Source organism: Urocitellus parryii, chromosome 1, assembly GCF_045843805.1.
Source record: "Urocitellus parryii isolate mUroPar1 chromosome 1, mUroPar1.hap1, whole genome shotgun sequence".
Classification (NCBI taxonomy): Eukaryota; Metazoa; Chordata; class Mammalia; order Rodentia; family Sciuridae; genus Urocitellus; species Urocitellus parryii.
Window position 1 is genome coordinate 233,548,424 of NC_135531.1, and position 16,606 is coordinate 233,565,029.

The 16,606-nt window shown below is 35.4% G+C and overlaps 1 protein-coding gene across 3 annotated transcripts in view; it reads left to right on the top strand.

Annotated features, from left to right (window-relative positions):
- The first annotated feature begins 2,824 nt into the window (after nucleotides 1-2,824).
- Nucleotides 2,825-16,606, top strand: part of Itprid2 (ITPR interacting domain containing 2) — a 37,463-nt gene continuing 23,681 nt past the window's right edge. For 2 of the 3 annotated variants that reach the window (XM_026392007.2, XM_026392009.2), the window contains exons 1-8: nucleotides 2,825-3,298; nucleotides 3,652-3,697; nucleotides 6,984-7,033; nucleotides 7,916-7,972; nucleotides 9,893-9,932; nucleotides 10,018-10,116; nucleotides 11,288-11,496; nucleotides 12,348-13,024. In XM_026392007.2, coding sequence (XP_026247792.2) covers nucleotides 3,088-3,298; nucleotides 3,652-3,697; nucleotides 6,984-7,033; nucleotides 7,916-7,972; nucleotides 9,893-9,932; nucleotides 10,018-10,116; nucleotides 11,288-11,496; nucleotides 12,348-13,024 — 1,389 coding nt within the window. In that variant the 5' untranslated portion in view covers nucleotides 2,825-3,087. The remainder of the gene's footprint in view (nucleotides 3,299-3,651; nucleotides 3,698-6,983; nucleotides 7,034-7,915; nucleotides 7,973-9,892; nucleotides 9,933-10,017; nucleotides 10,117-11,287; nucleotides 11,497-12,347; nucleotides 13,025-16,606) is intronic. The other variant, XM_026392008.2, reaches the window with a different exon arrangement.

The following is a 16,606-nucleotide window of genomic DNA, read 5'->3' on the forward strand; positions in this document are numbered from 1 at the left end:
TGAAGATATTTGTCATTCACTGGCATAAGAATAATCCCTCATATAAAACTGGTCTATTTTTGCCTTTTGCAAGAAAATAATTCTAACATCCATATTGAGCACCTACTTAATTTCATTTAATACATCAATTGGGGAAGGTAGATATGATTACCACTTCACAGATGAGGAAAGTTATTACCAGAGAGAGAGATTAGCTGTCTTGCCCTAGGCCATACAGCAAAAAAATAAATAAAAAAGAGATGTAAAACTTTCAGACTTTAATCTGACACCAAAGATGCTAGCTACTGTTTCTATTATATCATGCTAGATAGAGTGATCCACATCTAATATAAATGTGTTCTTTCCTCCACTACCTAAGCATCAGTGACAGCCAATATTCTTTATGTAGAGCATTTGCAATGTGGATTTACAGTTTGGAAAATAAGTATTAAAGAAGCAGATTTATATTAGAAAATAATATAAATCTCCTGTTTATCATTCACTATTGAATAAATGAAACACATTGGGGATTAAAAAAATCTCAAAGTTGATGATACAGTTCAAATCCTTCAGTTTTTAAGGCAATAATAACAAGCTGGCTCATGAATTTCCTTCCCAATATGTAACCTCAAAGCTTTGCATTAAAAACTGCCATGCAAAAGAAAACATACATTTGTGTTATTGGAGATTCAATAATTGCTATATTCTAATGGTATCTACTGTGTTCTTTTTTTTCTTTTGATTCTGGTTGTCTGATTTTAAAATATTAATTATGCCTTTCTCAATTTTTTTTGTTATTATTGTCTAAAAATGTACTTAAGCAATAGCAAGACTAATTAAAATATAATAGGCCTTGGAGAAATAACATAAAGCAAATATTTTGCCAGTTTGAGTGTCTATTCTTCAAAACATATAAAAAAAACCCACCTTAAGAGGATTCAGTATTCCTTTTGGGATCAGCACTGTACTGAAAGCATAAGGGGTGCAAGAAGAATTTGGATAAATGTTCTTTATATCTCTGAAGTTTACAATCTGGCTGGTAAGCCAAACATACTGTCCAGAGACAGTCTTAGTCTTTATTTAATAATTTAGTTTGAAAATAGATGATATGGAAATTCTGTTTTATATATGGGAACTGTGGAGGGGATGTGAGTAGGAGGGATGAAACCATGGAGTCAAAAAGTTCTGAATCAGCTGGATTTTGAAAATCAAGCAGATATTTGATATAAAGTACAGGAATGAATGAAGAGGAAAAGTCAGAGTCACACCAACATATAGATGCCATGAAACTGAAGAGGGGGCAGCAGACAGACAGGGTGGGGTCCCTTAAAGACCTTGAATAAAACTGTGAAGTCTGCATATTTTGTATCATTTGATCAGCCCTTTCCATGCTTTTTCTTTAAGCACCTCCCCCACCTTCCCACCTTCCCACCTTCCCACAGGTAGGTCTGCCCTATTTTGTAGGGTCACTAAATGGTCAGATGCATTCTACTACAGGACTCCTGAAGGCTAAGAAGTCTTGAAGAGTCAAAGAAAAGATCTCTAATAATGAAAATTGAAGCTATTGAGATGAGAACACCACTATTTTAACATCCCTTACATTTGCAGTAAATATATGAGGCCCAGTATAAAGCTATGATGGTTTCCGAAAGGTAGCCTGGAGTCTGAATCTGAACTTGGGGATATTGGTAAACCATTAGAAGTTGTTGATTTTATTCACAAATATGGATTTTCTGAAACTTATAAATTGGAGCAATGTCCTAGAAACAAGATAGGAAAGAATGAAGGCAGTCAAATCAGAGTTCAGTTTCAGCAGTCCATGCCTTATGTTTGGATAAAAACTTGGCACTATTTTACCTTAAGAGCATTCTATAGTCTATATTTTCCAAAAATTATAGTTTCCATTAGCTATCAATGACAATACATTTAATTACCTTATAATACAAATGTTTTCATTAGAAATTTTACTATGCTCTTCTTTTTAAGTTCAAGTGAAAAAATTATCCCTTAAAATATTTATGCAAAATTTCTTTTCAATCATGTTAGAATCAAAAAGTGTTCAACTTATTCATCAGATGATAGCCAAATACAATAAAATATTGGAAGTCTTACACAGTAGGCGTAGATTATGTTTAAGGGAACACTGTTGTGTTATACTTTATTAGACTTTGGATACATTTTGAGTCATTTGCTCAGGAGACTTAAAAACTAACAAAGGGAATGCAGAGCTCATGTATTTAGAAACCTTGACATCACTGGTTTCTTGTAGCATCAAACTCTAAGCAATCTGATGCACCTCTCTATGTGCAACTTCAATATGACATTTCCAAATTATTCTCTCAATTCATTTTCACACCTCACATAACCATGATAAATAACTTTCCTGGGTATGAAAGCAACACTCTACGAAACTTGATTCTTTCCAGTTTTGGCATTTTGAGAATGCCAATCACTCGCCTCTGTTTCTTCCTTACCCTAGTCTTTTGGACATTAAATATACGACACTTCACGCAACTCCTCAAAGAATGCGTTTCAGGGAGCCCAAGCCGACCCTTGTTTTCGCGCGGGGGCGTTTTGTGAGACTGGGCCTTCCCACTTTATGGCTATTTTTGGAAGAGGGAGGAGTTGACAGAAGAAATGATTATTAACAAACAAACAAATCTCACCCATTCCGCGGGCAGCGGCGGGGCGACGGGGGCGGGTGTGCTCCGCTCCGCGCCCCGCCCCGCCGCACCCGCGCGCCCCCGGCCGGAAGGGGGCGTGGGACGCCGCCGAGGGAGGGGCGCGCAGACGCGCGAAGACCGGCCGCCCCGGGCACGCCGGGCGGGGGTGGGGGCCGCGGCGCTCGGGTCCTGCAGCGCTCGCCGGGCCACTCGCGCTCCCGCGCCGCGCCGCGCCCGGCCGGCTTCATGTGAAGCGCTGGCCCTCCGCCCCCTCCCTCCCCTTCCTTCCCTCCCTCCCTCCCTGTCCCCTCCTCCTCCGGCGCCCGCTCCCGCTCCCCCGGGCCCCCAGCCCGGCCGAGCGCTGACAGCAAGGGCGGGGGTCCCTGCCGCCGCCGCCGTGTCTCACACAGGCTCCGGCTGGGGCAGAGGAGCCCCCGGTGCGGCCATGAACCGGCCCCTGACGGCGTCGGCGGAGGCGGAGGAGGAACTGGAGTGGCAAGTGGCAAGTCGCAGGAGGAAGGCCTGGGCCAAGTGCCGCAGCTCCTGGCAGGCGTCGGAGACGGAGGATCTGTCCACAGAAGCGACGACTCTGGACGAGGACGAGGACGACGAAGAGGACCTCCCCGGCGCGAAGCTGCCTGCACCCACAGGGAGAGGTTGGTGCGCCGGGCCAGGCGGCGGCGGGCGCGGGAGACCAGGGGCTGCGGGCCGGGGAAAGTCTCGGGAGTCCCGGGAGCCCGCTGTGTTCTGAGCGACCCTCGGTGCTCGATAGGCCAAGGGGACAGGGGACACTTCCAACCTTTAAATGCGCGCGTGTAACCTGGCGTGTCCAGCGTCCACCTAGACATCTGGGTGCCCGCTGATTTCCCTTCAGATGGGCAGTAAGACTTGTTGCTCAGGCTGCATTTTGCCCCTAGTAGATTTTTCTATAGGGGAGTGTTCGGAGTGACCCAGCAATAGGAGTCCCTCTTGGCTTGGTAATAAGCTGTCCGCTTGCTCTACCCCGCAGGAAACGTGCCCAACGAGAAGATCGCGATATGGCTCAAGGACTGCCGGTGAGTCCTCGCTGGCGTCCCAGAGGGAGATCAACAGGCACGGGACGCTGGAGCTTAGTGACTCTGGCCGGGTCCCCGTGGGTCCTGTGGCGGTTGTACGCTAGGAACCGGAAAGTGAGCCACGGATAGCTTCCTCCTTTAAGCGATTAGAAATGGAAGTACTGTGGCTGTTATTTGAAGACCGTGTTGCGTTGACTTTTACAGTTATTAGGACCTCAGCTGTTGGTACATGATATTAGCATTAGAGATCAGAAATCTGAAAGAGATCATTATGCCATGTTGTTACATTTGCCACTTTTTTATTTGAAATGATGCTTACATTTTACAGAATATTTTATTTTGCTTTCCTTTTGGCATGTATCATCTGACATCGGATAATTTTCCTTCAAACGTGGGTTAGACTACCCTAAATGGGCTTTAATTTTATTTCTGTGCCTTAATTCTGTTTGGGGAGCTACTAAAACTAGTAACTTTGTACTCGTAGTTTACTTCTTGGACAAGGATTTGTCAGATGGCACTGGAATTTACAAAAGGAAATAGAGCTTTGAAGGCATTCAGACTGCATAAATCTGTTTAATTGCATGCTTTGGCAACGGTTACAAAAATGTTTGATAAAATACAGAGGGGATGAATCATATTGCAAGTGAATCTGACTATAGTAAAATGTGCTTGGTTCACTTTTGTTTTCAATTTATTTGCTAGTTTAAAAATCTTGTATGAAGAATGTAACTTTTAAACTTTTGTTGGTGTTTGCTTTTGAGGATATTTTTGCTTTCTCAATTTAGGTTTGTTCTTAATGTTTTCTTTAAGCATTAGAATGGGATGTTATTTGGTTTTTGGTTTTGAAAAGTTGGTTCTCCTGTATGCCAGTTTATTTTTTGTCCCCTAATGACAAATATTGGCTAATAGTCTATTAATATACTGTTTTGATTAATTGACCGGAGCCTTATTGAATCTCTTCACTATTGGGGGTGTTATAGACACTGCTGAAATAGTATAAAATATATGGAGATTCTCTTTCAAGATACACAGAGGTGAATACACTGTTTGAAGTCACCCCCAGATTAACAATCTAGCTCTGACTTAACCCCCTCATTTCCGGAGTGGCTCTACTCATCAGGATTAAGAAATCATAATAGTGTGCCACTGGTTCATTTAATTGTTAAACACCAAAATAGATTAAATTTTAATAGGTTGAAATTTTAAGCATCTTCTGGACATTTTAGGAGAGACTTTGTAAAACCAATTTTTTCAACTTTTCTCTTACAAAAGTGACTGAAGAGGATGTTTTGTTATTTTTTCCTCAGGTCTTTTAAACCTGCAATCTCAGTCTTGATTTAAATATAGTCCTAAATACAGTATTGACTTACTCTTGGTGTCTTAATATAGGTTTTGCCTTCAAAATAAGTTTGTAGTGTTTCATTGTTTAAATTCAAGTGCATATTCAAAATAAGTTTTAAAAGTTAAGAACAAGAGAAAAATAACATTTGTTTTATGGTGTGTAGGAATTGAGATTGTGGAAGAGATCTTTTCAACTAGGTAGTGAACAAGTGAATAAGTGTCCTTCGGGATAAATGCAATAGCAAAATGTTGACATTCACTGGGAAATAGTCACCCCTGAAAATTCCAAAAGTTTTGTTGCTGAACTTGATTTCTGTAGGAACATTCTATAAGCCTGCTGCTCCTTTCATACATAGTTTTTGTTCTTGTTCCTACAGTTGCACCTATTCTGTGAAAAAGCCCATTCATTTGTACTGGGGAAAGCTAGAACAAATAGTCTTTTAATGTATCCATGTTATCATAGAGTTGACCTCTAGGATACGTGTAATTGTATTTTTTTTTTAATAGCTATTTAGAGTCCTTCCCAGAATTGGGCATCCCCCCCCCCATAAGTTCTCAAATATTCTTTGTTTTCTCATTGCTGTCCATATCCTGAATAAAGACACTGGCTTTTCTTTCCTTAAAGGGAGTTGTTGAGAACCATTTCTTTTTTAACTAAATGGAAACAAATTACTTGAATTGTTATCTAAAAGGGAGATTTTGATAGAATTTGGAGAGAGTAACTATAAAAGTGGAGAATACCAGCTATATTCTGCTTATTTGCCATTTTTTGTTAGTTCTCAGATCAGTGGAGACATCTGTGGCCAGAGTAATGCAGTATTTTGACCTAAGAAAGGAGCTAAAAGAAAGGGAAAAAGAAAGGCTTTTTAAAGGCATAGAGTTTTATTAAAATATATGCAAAAACTTAGTTTAAAGGTTTTATTAATATCTTTATGACAATTGGTTGTGATTCTTTTACATTTCAAAAACACTACTTTTCAAAAAACTACCACTGCATTTATATTTGCTTGCAGAAGATTTTAAATTTTAATTGGCATTTCAGTGAAATTTTTTTGAAACAGATGTTTTAATGATTGATCCCATGTCTGATGTGAATTTGTAACAGGTGTCAATTGTTACTGAGAAAAGGTTTATATCCTAAAACAGAACTTGTAAAACAATGTTTCTTTCTATAACTTTGTTTTGAAAAAAAAAAGTAAAAGTATTTTTGTATTTGAATAAAGAAATTTCTAAATTATATTTGGACAAGAAAAATGTGAAAAAATTTTAGCTGATTCTTAATGTTTATTCTCAAGCCAAATTTTTTAGTAATTTTCAGAATTAAATGAAAACAGTATGGAATTTTTAGTTTAAAAGGAAAAAAGTGAATTTCAGGATTCTCCATTTATATCAGAAAATGTAGTTGCTGGTGTAGAGGAGTTACCGCATGTTGCTTAGAAATGCTAGTGATAAATTGACAGATGAGGTTTAACTAAACTATTGAACCTCGTTTCTAAGTAGATTCTTAAAATTTTAAATTTGACTAAGGTTTAATTTACCTGCTACTGAAGATTTGTTTTCTTCTAATTTTGTTTTTTTGTTTCTGTGGAAAGGATTGAGAGGAACAGATATTTTCTAAATTTATACTTTCATTTTTACCCCCCCCCCCCATTTTTTTTTTTTTTGCAAAGAAAATGCCACTTCATATTATTTGTAATTACTATTCTTGTTCTTAATTGCTGGCAGATCAGATGTGATTAAGTCATTCCTGGTGAACTGACTTGACTATAGGTATTTGCTTAGTTAATAGGATATTACTTATGTAATCCATTCACATTCCTGTGTGTTGGGAGAAGAGCTAAACTGCTTAGAAGCTTGCTTAGCTGTAACTTTTTAAGTAAGGCTGTGTGTGACAGTTCTCCAGACGCTTTTCACAAGACAGGCTTCTATGTTTTTGTGGTTTTAGTACACCTTTGGGAGCCTCACTGGATGAGCAAAGCACTGGGACACTGAAGGGTAAGACAAAGTTGCTCTTTTAAGCCTTTTTTTTTAAAAAAAATTATTTTTATTTTTTATGAGGGTCCTCCTTCATTTGTAATCTGAGTGAAAGTGTACATATCAATTATAAAAATGATCTTTATAAAAGAGGCTGTTCTTAGCTAGAAGCTCAAAGGGAGAAACTATTATTAACCAAAAGACAGAGGAAAGTTTAAGCAAATTACCAAACCTTTCCACAATATATGATGGTGGCATGGTTAGGCAACATAAAAGCTACATATAGAAATCTGATATGGAAACATAAGGGAAATGTGAGGAGTGAACTATGTCAACTTTAGTGCAACATTTCTTTGCTTACATTAACTAACATTGCCACACCTGAAATTTTACCACCCGTGCAAGACAGAATTCTCAAGTTCAAAGTACAACAAGAATGTGCAGGTAGTAGCAAGGCATATAAAAACATTTACAGTGTCAGGAAAATCTAGCTTGAGCTCCTGGCTTAATGTGAAAGGGGCTAAGAGGTATGATTGCTCCAGGATCTGGTTTTCCATGAAACACTTGGGTAAGATACGTTATCTACTTGAACATCTTCAGAAGCTTATGTATAATAGGCTGTATATCTAGCTTCTGGGAGCTTTACCTAGCCACAAACAGGGTTTCATAAAGTAAAAGCTTATGCTTGCTTCTTAAAATTATATGATCATCATGATGTCTGAGTACATTGATGTCTGAGTACATTCATGTCTGAGTACATTCATGTCTGATGAAATGTTTTGCTTGAGCAGTTTGTGTTAACTAAAATAATGTTGTTTTTTTTCCTTTTCTTTTCTTTTAACATGGGTGTGGGGAAGAGTAGATCACCAGGATGAATTTTCTGAATTTTCACATTTCTTTCAGGTGTGCTTGTGAGAAATGGAGGAAGTTTTGAAGATGATTTGTCATTGGGAGCTGAAGGTATGTTTGTTTGGAAGAATTGTATTTTCATGGAGGTTTTTTTTTTTTTTTTTTTTTGTGGAGTTCTTTTAAGTTTATGATCCTCAGTGCTAAACTTAAAGGTATGGAAATGGCTCAGACATGTTGCACAGTACCTTTCTTTTATACATTAATAATCTAGTCATGGTCTGTGAGATACCTGTAGAGATGGTGCAGGAACACCATTGTGAAATGAGTATGTCTGTATCTTCCCTGGACTTAAATGCTTAAAGGCACTGTTTGTGACAAACCGTGGCGCTATAATTGAGAGTACGGTCCTGAAGAAGGAAGGAAGCTTAAATATTTATACACAGAAAACTAAAGTGAAGCTTATTTTTAGTGTGGACTTATGTCATGCAGCTGCAGCTTGTCTTTCTCCTTGCATTTAAATGTCTCCTTTTTCTCCTTCCTCTTTTTCCTGATTTTTAGCAGATTAAAGGACAAAGAAAATGGCAGAGTTAATGGAATTTAATTAGAAATCATTGTGCTCATGTCTATTCCAGACTACAGAGAGTATTTTAAAAGTGTGTTGTACTGCTTTTACATTTTCACAGTTAGTGTTTTCCTGTGGACTTATAATAAAGTTTTTCACTATGTAAAATTAAGAATTTAAAAATTATTTTAGTAGTATTTTAATTGGAATTTTGTAGCTTATTGATTGTGCTTTATTTTATCATTTGACAAGGTTACTAAACTCTAAAGTCCTGTTATTAATAGTGCATTTTTTGAAAGAATTTAAGAATTTTGTTAGCTGTTTAAAAAAATATGTTGATAAATAGTGAATATGTGCACTGAATAATATCTTTGATCTTCTGTTTTAAATCTATCTGTAAGATTACTAATTTAGAACCTTTTAACATCCAAAAGTCTAGAATATGTGAATATGTTTTTATTATTTCTGTTAATATGTTAATATGAAAGGAACAAACTCCTTAAGAGCTTCAACTTCCTGATTCTCACTCAGTGCACTTTAACATATTTTTAACCCCTTACTAAAATGCATTTCTTTCGGCATTACTGTAAATAGCACTTTTGATATCTGCCTTGGTAGATATTGAATGATTGAATGATTTTAGTGAAAATCAAAACCTAATAAGGAGTCCCATATGTGAATATACTTATTATGTTGTTTTCCTCAAAATTACTTTGAGGGTATTTTTCATTCCTTGAATAAACATTTACTAAGTGCTGTGTGTCAGGTGCCATTCTGACATATGTTCAAAGAAACAAATTGTCATGATCTTGTGGATCAGAAATGAAAAAAAATTTTAAGTGTGCTGAAATAGTTTCTAATTAATCTCATTCTTTATATTTGCCCATTAAGGTTAATGAAGTAAATTTTATTGTAAAAATTAACATTAATATGTTTAGACCTTGTTAATCTAGAGCATAGTTAAAAGGCAATTTTTAAAAGAATATTTGTACTGAGATGAGTAGAAATTTTCAGGTTGTGTGTATGAAAAATTATGTAACTTAAAAACACATTAGAAATAGATGAATACTATTGATACATTAAATAATGCTAAAACGTGTTGTTCTTAAGGTACTTTTCATTAACAGATTTTAAACTTAATAGCACTACATAGGCTACATAATATGCATATCTTCTTCAGTACATTTTTCTAACCTGTTAAAGAAATTTAATTGGTTATTCATAGTTCTTTTTATTTTTAGCAATCAAGATTTATGGTTGCCAAAAAATGAAAACAACCTATCAAAGCTGCTGGTCCTGTTCTTATCTATGTATTACTTTTAATGATGCAGATTTAATGAGCCAAGAAGAGACTTTGACATATTTGGCATTTAGCTATAATATTGTAGATAATTTGTTTCTTGATAATTGTGTTATCATCATTACAGTCCTTCTAATAAGTGTGCTGTACATTTGTTCTTTATCTATAGCCAACCACCTCCATGAAAGTGATGCTCAAATTGAAAACGGGTATGTAGCTATCTTGTTTTGTTCCGTTTTAAAATGAAGAACATTAGTGAAAATAAAGTTTTATATTATTATATTATGTTTCTAGCAGTAATATCTTGGCCAAAGAGAGAAGACTTCAGTTTCATCAGAAAGGGAGAAGTATGAATTCTACTGGGTCTGGGAAAAGCAGTGGGACAGTCTCAAGGTAACTCATTCTGAAGTTGTTGGTGGGGGGTAACACTGGGTAATAGTGAGCTGCTGGTCAGTTTTTCAATCTGAGATTTGACCTTAATAGAATGAAATCAGAAGGAACCAGAAGTGTTTCCTGGACTGGTATAACTGGCAATACATTCTTTTGTAACAAGCTGAGATTAAATAAAAAGCAACCAATAATGTTTATAATGTTGCTGGAATCCATTAGTAAATAAATACTTTGAGTCCTGTCAAACAGAAAAATAAACTGCACAGAGAAGTAACTTTTAATCGTAGAGAACCAAAATTCCCCATTTTGTTAAGGACTTTGAGTTAACTCTAACATAAAAATCAGAATAAACCTTTCTGATTTAAAGCTTGATATTTAAGAATGAATTTCTCTTCCAAATATTAAATCAAAACCCTTTGAAATATATATTCAAATGAGCCCATGCATGGCCCTATGGAATCAGTTTAAACATACAAAATTTGGTATTGCAATCTGAGCATTTCTCTGAAATAGATTCAGTTGTCTTCCTGTTCAAGTTCTATCTGTAATTTTTCTGGGTTTTTTTTCAGTGATTTTTAACTTGGATTATCACTGGTGTGTGAGGGAAGGATAATAAAAGTTTAATTCTCAAAGAATCAGGGCAAGAAGTTACCTTTGTACATAACTTGTTTCCCCTACCTTACTCCTCCTACTTCCTGAGAGGACCTGTTGAGAGAAGAGTTTAAAGGAAGCTCCTCCTCCCTGTCTTTGAGATCAGGTTGTTACCTTTATTGCCTCTCCTAGGAACACTCAGGTTTTGCAGCATGTTCCTCAGTATCAAAGTTCTACCAACTTCCTTGTGTGTTTTTCCATTTTTGTTACTTATGTCTTAATCCTTTTTCTACCTCATCTGTCCTTTGGTTATTTTAATTGCTTTACTGGGTGTCTCTTAAGATGACAGGAAAAATAAGGTGAGAAATCCTTAGAGAGTCTCTGTGTTCTTAGGGATTAGCTCTTTTTTTCCCCCCAACACTGTCAGGCTGAGAGAATGGATTCTTTCTAAGGGCTGTACATCCCAAATAATAGTTTAAAGAGCAGAAGCTGATAAAATGATTTTATCACAGGAAAGCAAGAATATAAATTCATATATAATGTGATGTGGAGTATAAATTTATATTTATTTTTTTTATTATAGTGTTTCAGAATTATTGGAACTTTATGAGGAAGATCCTGAAGAAATTCTTTATAATCTTGGATTTGGACGAGATGAACCAGATATTGCTTCTAAAATTCCTTCCAGATTTTTTAATTCTTCATCATTTGCAAGAGGGATAGATATTAAAGTATTTTTGAGTGCTCAAATGCAACGGATGGAAGTAGAAAACCCAAATTATGCTTTAACAAGTAAGGTTTTTAAGCATTAGGATATTATTTGTTAAAATCATAGCATCTATATAGCAAGGTGGTCTTTTTTTTTTAAAGGCTTACTAATTTTTAGGAATAGCACTGGAGAGTTAATTAATAGGGTTTGTTAACATTTGCTATTTTATTTAATCTAGATTTTTATTAATCTGTTGATAGAAGTTAAATTAGCTATTCTTGCTCATTTCCCCAGTTCTTGACTCACTTCAGTGCTACCATACTTTCTTGACCTTGTGCTATCTCCACATTACATATGTCAAGAAGGAAAGAAGTAGGGTAGTAGACTTGTAGTATTAAATGAAGTCAGTCAGTCAATTTCAGGTGTTTCTCTATAAATCTAAAGTAGCATGACCAATTTGACCATTTTACATGTTTGTTTATTTTTTCTTTGTTGATTAGTGGTTCAGAAACAGGATTCTCTAGGTGGTTTAGAATTCTAAGACCTCTAAATCCATCCCCATTAGGTCTAAAATGTATACTTGTTTGCATTTTAACTTTAGGAAAGCATTTGGAATAATCTTAATCATCTAAGACATAAAATGAATCACACTGTAGATCAATAGCTAGTTGTATTTTATTCAGTATTGCCATCATACTTTGTGCTTATTTCTGATTTGTATTTAAAAATGTAAATTCTGGTGTTTTAAAGTAAAAATCTTCCTCTTTCTCCCTACCCAGTAATGAGAAAAGGTTAAAATGTTAGAGAAGGAAAAAATATGATTGTATAATATTTTTTATGTAAGTTCAGTTACTAGAATTCTAAACAACACTATATGTTTAATAATTTGTATTCAAAACCAAAAAATATAAATAATTATTTTTTCTTTTTGTAGGCCGCTTTCGTCAAATTGAAGTGCTTACTACTGTGGCCAATGCGTTTTCTTCTTTATATTCCCAAGTCTCTGGGACTCCCCTTCAGAGAATTGGAAGTATGTCCTCAGTGACCTCTAACAAGGAGACAGACTCGCCTCCACCTTTGACTCGAAGTAACACTGCAAATCGTTTAATGAAAACACTATCAAAACTGAATTTATGTGTTGATAAAACAGAGAAAGGAGAAGGTAGCAGTTCTTCCCCAGCTATTGAAAAAGGAAAGATTCCAAATGTTTCAGTGATCGAAGAAAGTGGCAATAAAAATGATCAGAAATCTCAAAAAGTTGTAAAGAAGAAAGACTCATCTTCTATGTTGGCTACTGTTAAAGAAGAAGCTTCAGGTGTTTCTGCAGTAGTTTTGGAGAATGCTGACACTGACAGACTTTCTGATGAAGCAAATAGTAAATATTTTAACCAAAAAACTGAAAGTGAACAGAGTAAAGAGACTCAAAGTCATGAGAGTAAATTGCCTGAGGAGTCTGTTGTAGAAATGTCCCGCCACAGTGAGTTAGAAAACAGCAGTGAGCTGAAAAATGTCCCCACGTCTGCACTTGAAAAAGAGCCTTGTGCACCATTGACAATCCCATCCATAAGAAATATAATGACACAACAGAAGGACTCCTTTGAAATGGAAGAGGTAGGTTAAAAAAAAAAAAAAAAACTTACCGAGACCAGTTTTTTTTTTATTTTTAATTAAATTTTTTTTTCTGTAATTGTAGATGGATAGCACTCCTTCATTTTATTTGTTTATTTTATTTTATTTTTTATGTGGTGTAAAGGATCAAACCCAGTGTCTCACACGTGCTAGACAAGTGCTAGACAAGTGCTGTGCCACTGAGCTATAGCCCAAGCCCCTGCGACCAGTTTTAAATACTAATCTAGGGGGAAAAAAGCCAAAAAATATGTGTGAAATTAGAAGTAGCTAATAGATTCATGCTAAAAAAAATTATACTAAAGTTGACTTTGTAGGTTTATGTTTCACAAACCAAGAGTTACAGAACTATGTGACATTGAAGCAGTGGGCTAGCTCATCAGGCATCTAGCTTTTCTGTCATTCACTAGGGGATATCTGATCTGAAACCCCCTTTTCACTTTCATGCAAGATGTTGATGCCCAAGAAAGCTCTGAGAGAACTTATTCAAATTCAAATCAGTATTGCATAATAGTTAAAAACAGGGGCTTTGAAATCAAGCAGGGCTTTGAGTTCTGTCTCTGCCACTGCTTGCCTTGTCTTTGTTCGATCTTTTCTTGAGGCATCTCAGTAGTAGTAAGGGTAGGTGTGAAGGAGGCTAAGTGTTGGTGAAGGTCTTGTACACCTGAACGGGGCATAAGGATCCTCTAGGCTTTGAAAGGCCACTTAGTAGGGTTTCTGCAAGTGAGAGAGACCAACATGCAGTGACTTTTTTATTTCTACTTAGTGATATTCCTGCTGGTTAACATAAATTTGCAGTTGAACAAGGTAAAAATTATTCATTTTGATGAAGTTTGGCTAAAACTCCTTTTGAAAGGTAGAAACTGATACTTATGAGTTGGAGCTGTATAGCCAGGGGCAGGAAAATGTAATTGTTCAGCTACCCACCTTGTGGGAGGCACTGTACTTGGTTAGCCTTTAAAGAACTGTATTTCTCAGTCTGGCAGGTACAGTGGCGATCTTATGTTACACACGAGGGAACTGAGGCATATGTATGCTGGTGAAGAGCTTCAGCTATAAGTTGCACTGAAGGAATAAGTGCTATTTTTCTTTTTGAAAATTTATTATGAAATTCATTTTAGTGATTGTTCCCAGTAGTTTTAGAATCACATGTCATTATTTTAGGGAATTGGAAAATAGGATAATTGATTCTGCCCATACATATCCTCTTAGGTAAATATGTATCTCTCACATTAGTGAAGATTTTTCATTTATTTCAAAATTTCAACTGCTGATGTGATTATGTACCATTTTTGTGGTCATTGAATGTTTTTTGATACTTTTATTACATATGTTTTTTGATACTTTTATTACAGCTAAAAAGTGAAATTTAAAGGGAACAGGAGAAGTCCTTTGGAGTATTTTACATTTTCTTATAAGCTACTTTCCATTTATTTCTTCTTATATTTTCTGTTTCTTTAATTCCTAACATAATTCATTTCTCATTACAATGAGTATGGAATATGATTATGATCGGTGCATTGAAACCTTTTATTTCACTGATTCCTTTTTGACTTTGTTTTGATCTAAACTTGTCCTAGGATTCATAATTAAAGTGTAACTTCTTGTCTTCCATTAGGGTCCCTCTTCTGTGATAATTAGATGTGACAGATAGTTTCCTCATTTTAATACAATAACAGAATATAAAACTCTATATAAAATCTTAGATAGTTGGAAGTTTGACATGATGACTCAGATGGAACAATAATACTCTTACATGGGTATTTTCATATAAGCCAATAAGTTCTTTTTAATTTCTAGAATTACCGAATCTAAACTATAAAATTTTAAAATAGCATACACAAAATGTCTTTTAAACATTTATAAAGTGCTAGATGCACTTTGATGACAACTTTTAATGATAGACTTTTTTTTTTTTTTGCTCCCTCTGCTGGCTAAAACAGTTAATGAAAAAAGTAATGTGGATTTTTTTTTTTTTTTAAGTACAAGATTACATGTATTGGTAGTTGAAGACAATGAAAGATTTTTTTTTTTTTTTAAATTTGGTCAACCATAGCTACATTGTAAATAGGGAGAAATTTAAGGACACTGATTCCTTGTTATTCAGATATATTTAAAATATGGATACAAACCTCCTAGAATTGTGTTTTTATCCCTTTGGGAACCTTAAAGAAAGCTTGTAGAACAATGGATAAAGAAGGGAAATAATGTGTTATTTTAATTTCCTCTTAAGCATGATTGACTCATATTGACAGATGAAGAGAACAATCTTATTGAAGCAAACATTTAGATCCCATTCAACGTAGTTTGTAACAATTTTCCTTCAGACTCTTTAGTTGAAGTTTGATTCCTGTTGTGAACTTTCTTCCTGTACAAGAGGCAAGAAAACATAAGTTAGCACTCTCTTTCCCCCAGTAAGCCAGTACTCAGATTTCAGATTATCCCAATAGCAGCTGCTTTGGGACGCTAGAAGAAAGTATTTCAGATGTGGCTGTGTGCATAAAGCTGGAGAAAGGAGGTAAGACTTGACAAGACCTGATAGTCACCAGGACCAGAGGGAGGAGAAACTTAAATGTGAAGAGAGCTAATTAGATAACAGTACTGATCTAGACCTAGGAGAATGAAAGTAGCTGTTTCATTCATATCTATCTACTTAGATAGATAGATAGATATTAAGAAGAAAGAAAGAAAAGAAAAAGGAAAAAAAGGTTAGAGACTATTTTCAGTGAAAAGTCAACTTGTTTTATAAAATGTTATAGTGTGTCCAAAATGCTACTTTTCAGTTTTCTAACTTTTGCTTTTCTTTTCCTTGTGATACTTGGGAGAGTTTTCTAATTTTTATTAAATTAATTGGACATTTCTTGTGTTCTTCCTGATGGCTTATTTTGAACACATCATGGTAGTCCTCCAGAATCATAGATTAGTAGTATGACCGATTCACAGTTAAATCAAAGTGATCCTACCTAATAAGCAGTTGTTCGATTTTTAGGTATAAGAGAAAAACTTCTGTGTGTAAGAAAAGGCAAACTTTCATCTGTAAATTTCTGTAAACAGTATATCATATGGGTGTCCTACTCTGCAAATGAGCTTCTATTTAAATATAACCATCATTGGGAGTATATGCCGTCTTGTCTTTTTTTTTTTTTTAAGTTACTGAAGTTTTAGTAACTGTAATGCTCATATTGATTGCTTATTTAAATAACATACCTCATTATTTTTAGCTGCTAAATTTTAGGATTTTTAAAATTGCTTTGTTGGTCTAAATTAAAATTATTCCAAATCAATCAGGTATTTGAAAAATAGTTAAGTTGTCCCTTTGACTTTCTTAACTTTTTTTTTAAATAAGAATATGAACTCTTAACACATGACATCTGCACAGATGTCTGTCCTTCAAAACTCAAGTAACCACTGAGTTTTTTGTTACTTGTTCTTTATCTAAAATATCTTGTTAACTTTAAAAAAGTATTTACCTCACAGTAACAATAAGCTCTTTCTGTGAGTGTATGCACATATGTGTTGTAAAATTTGAGAGCCTTACTTAAGATAAAAATCCACAAGTAATTGTAG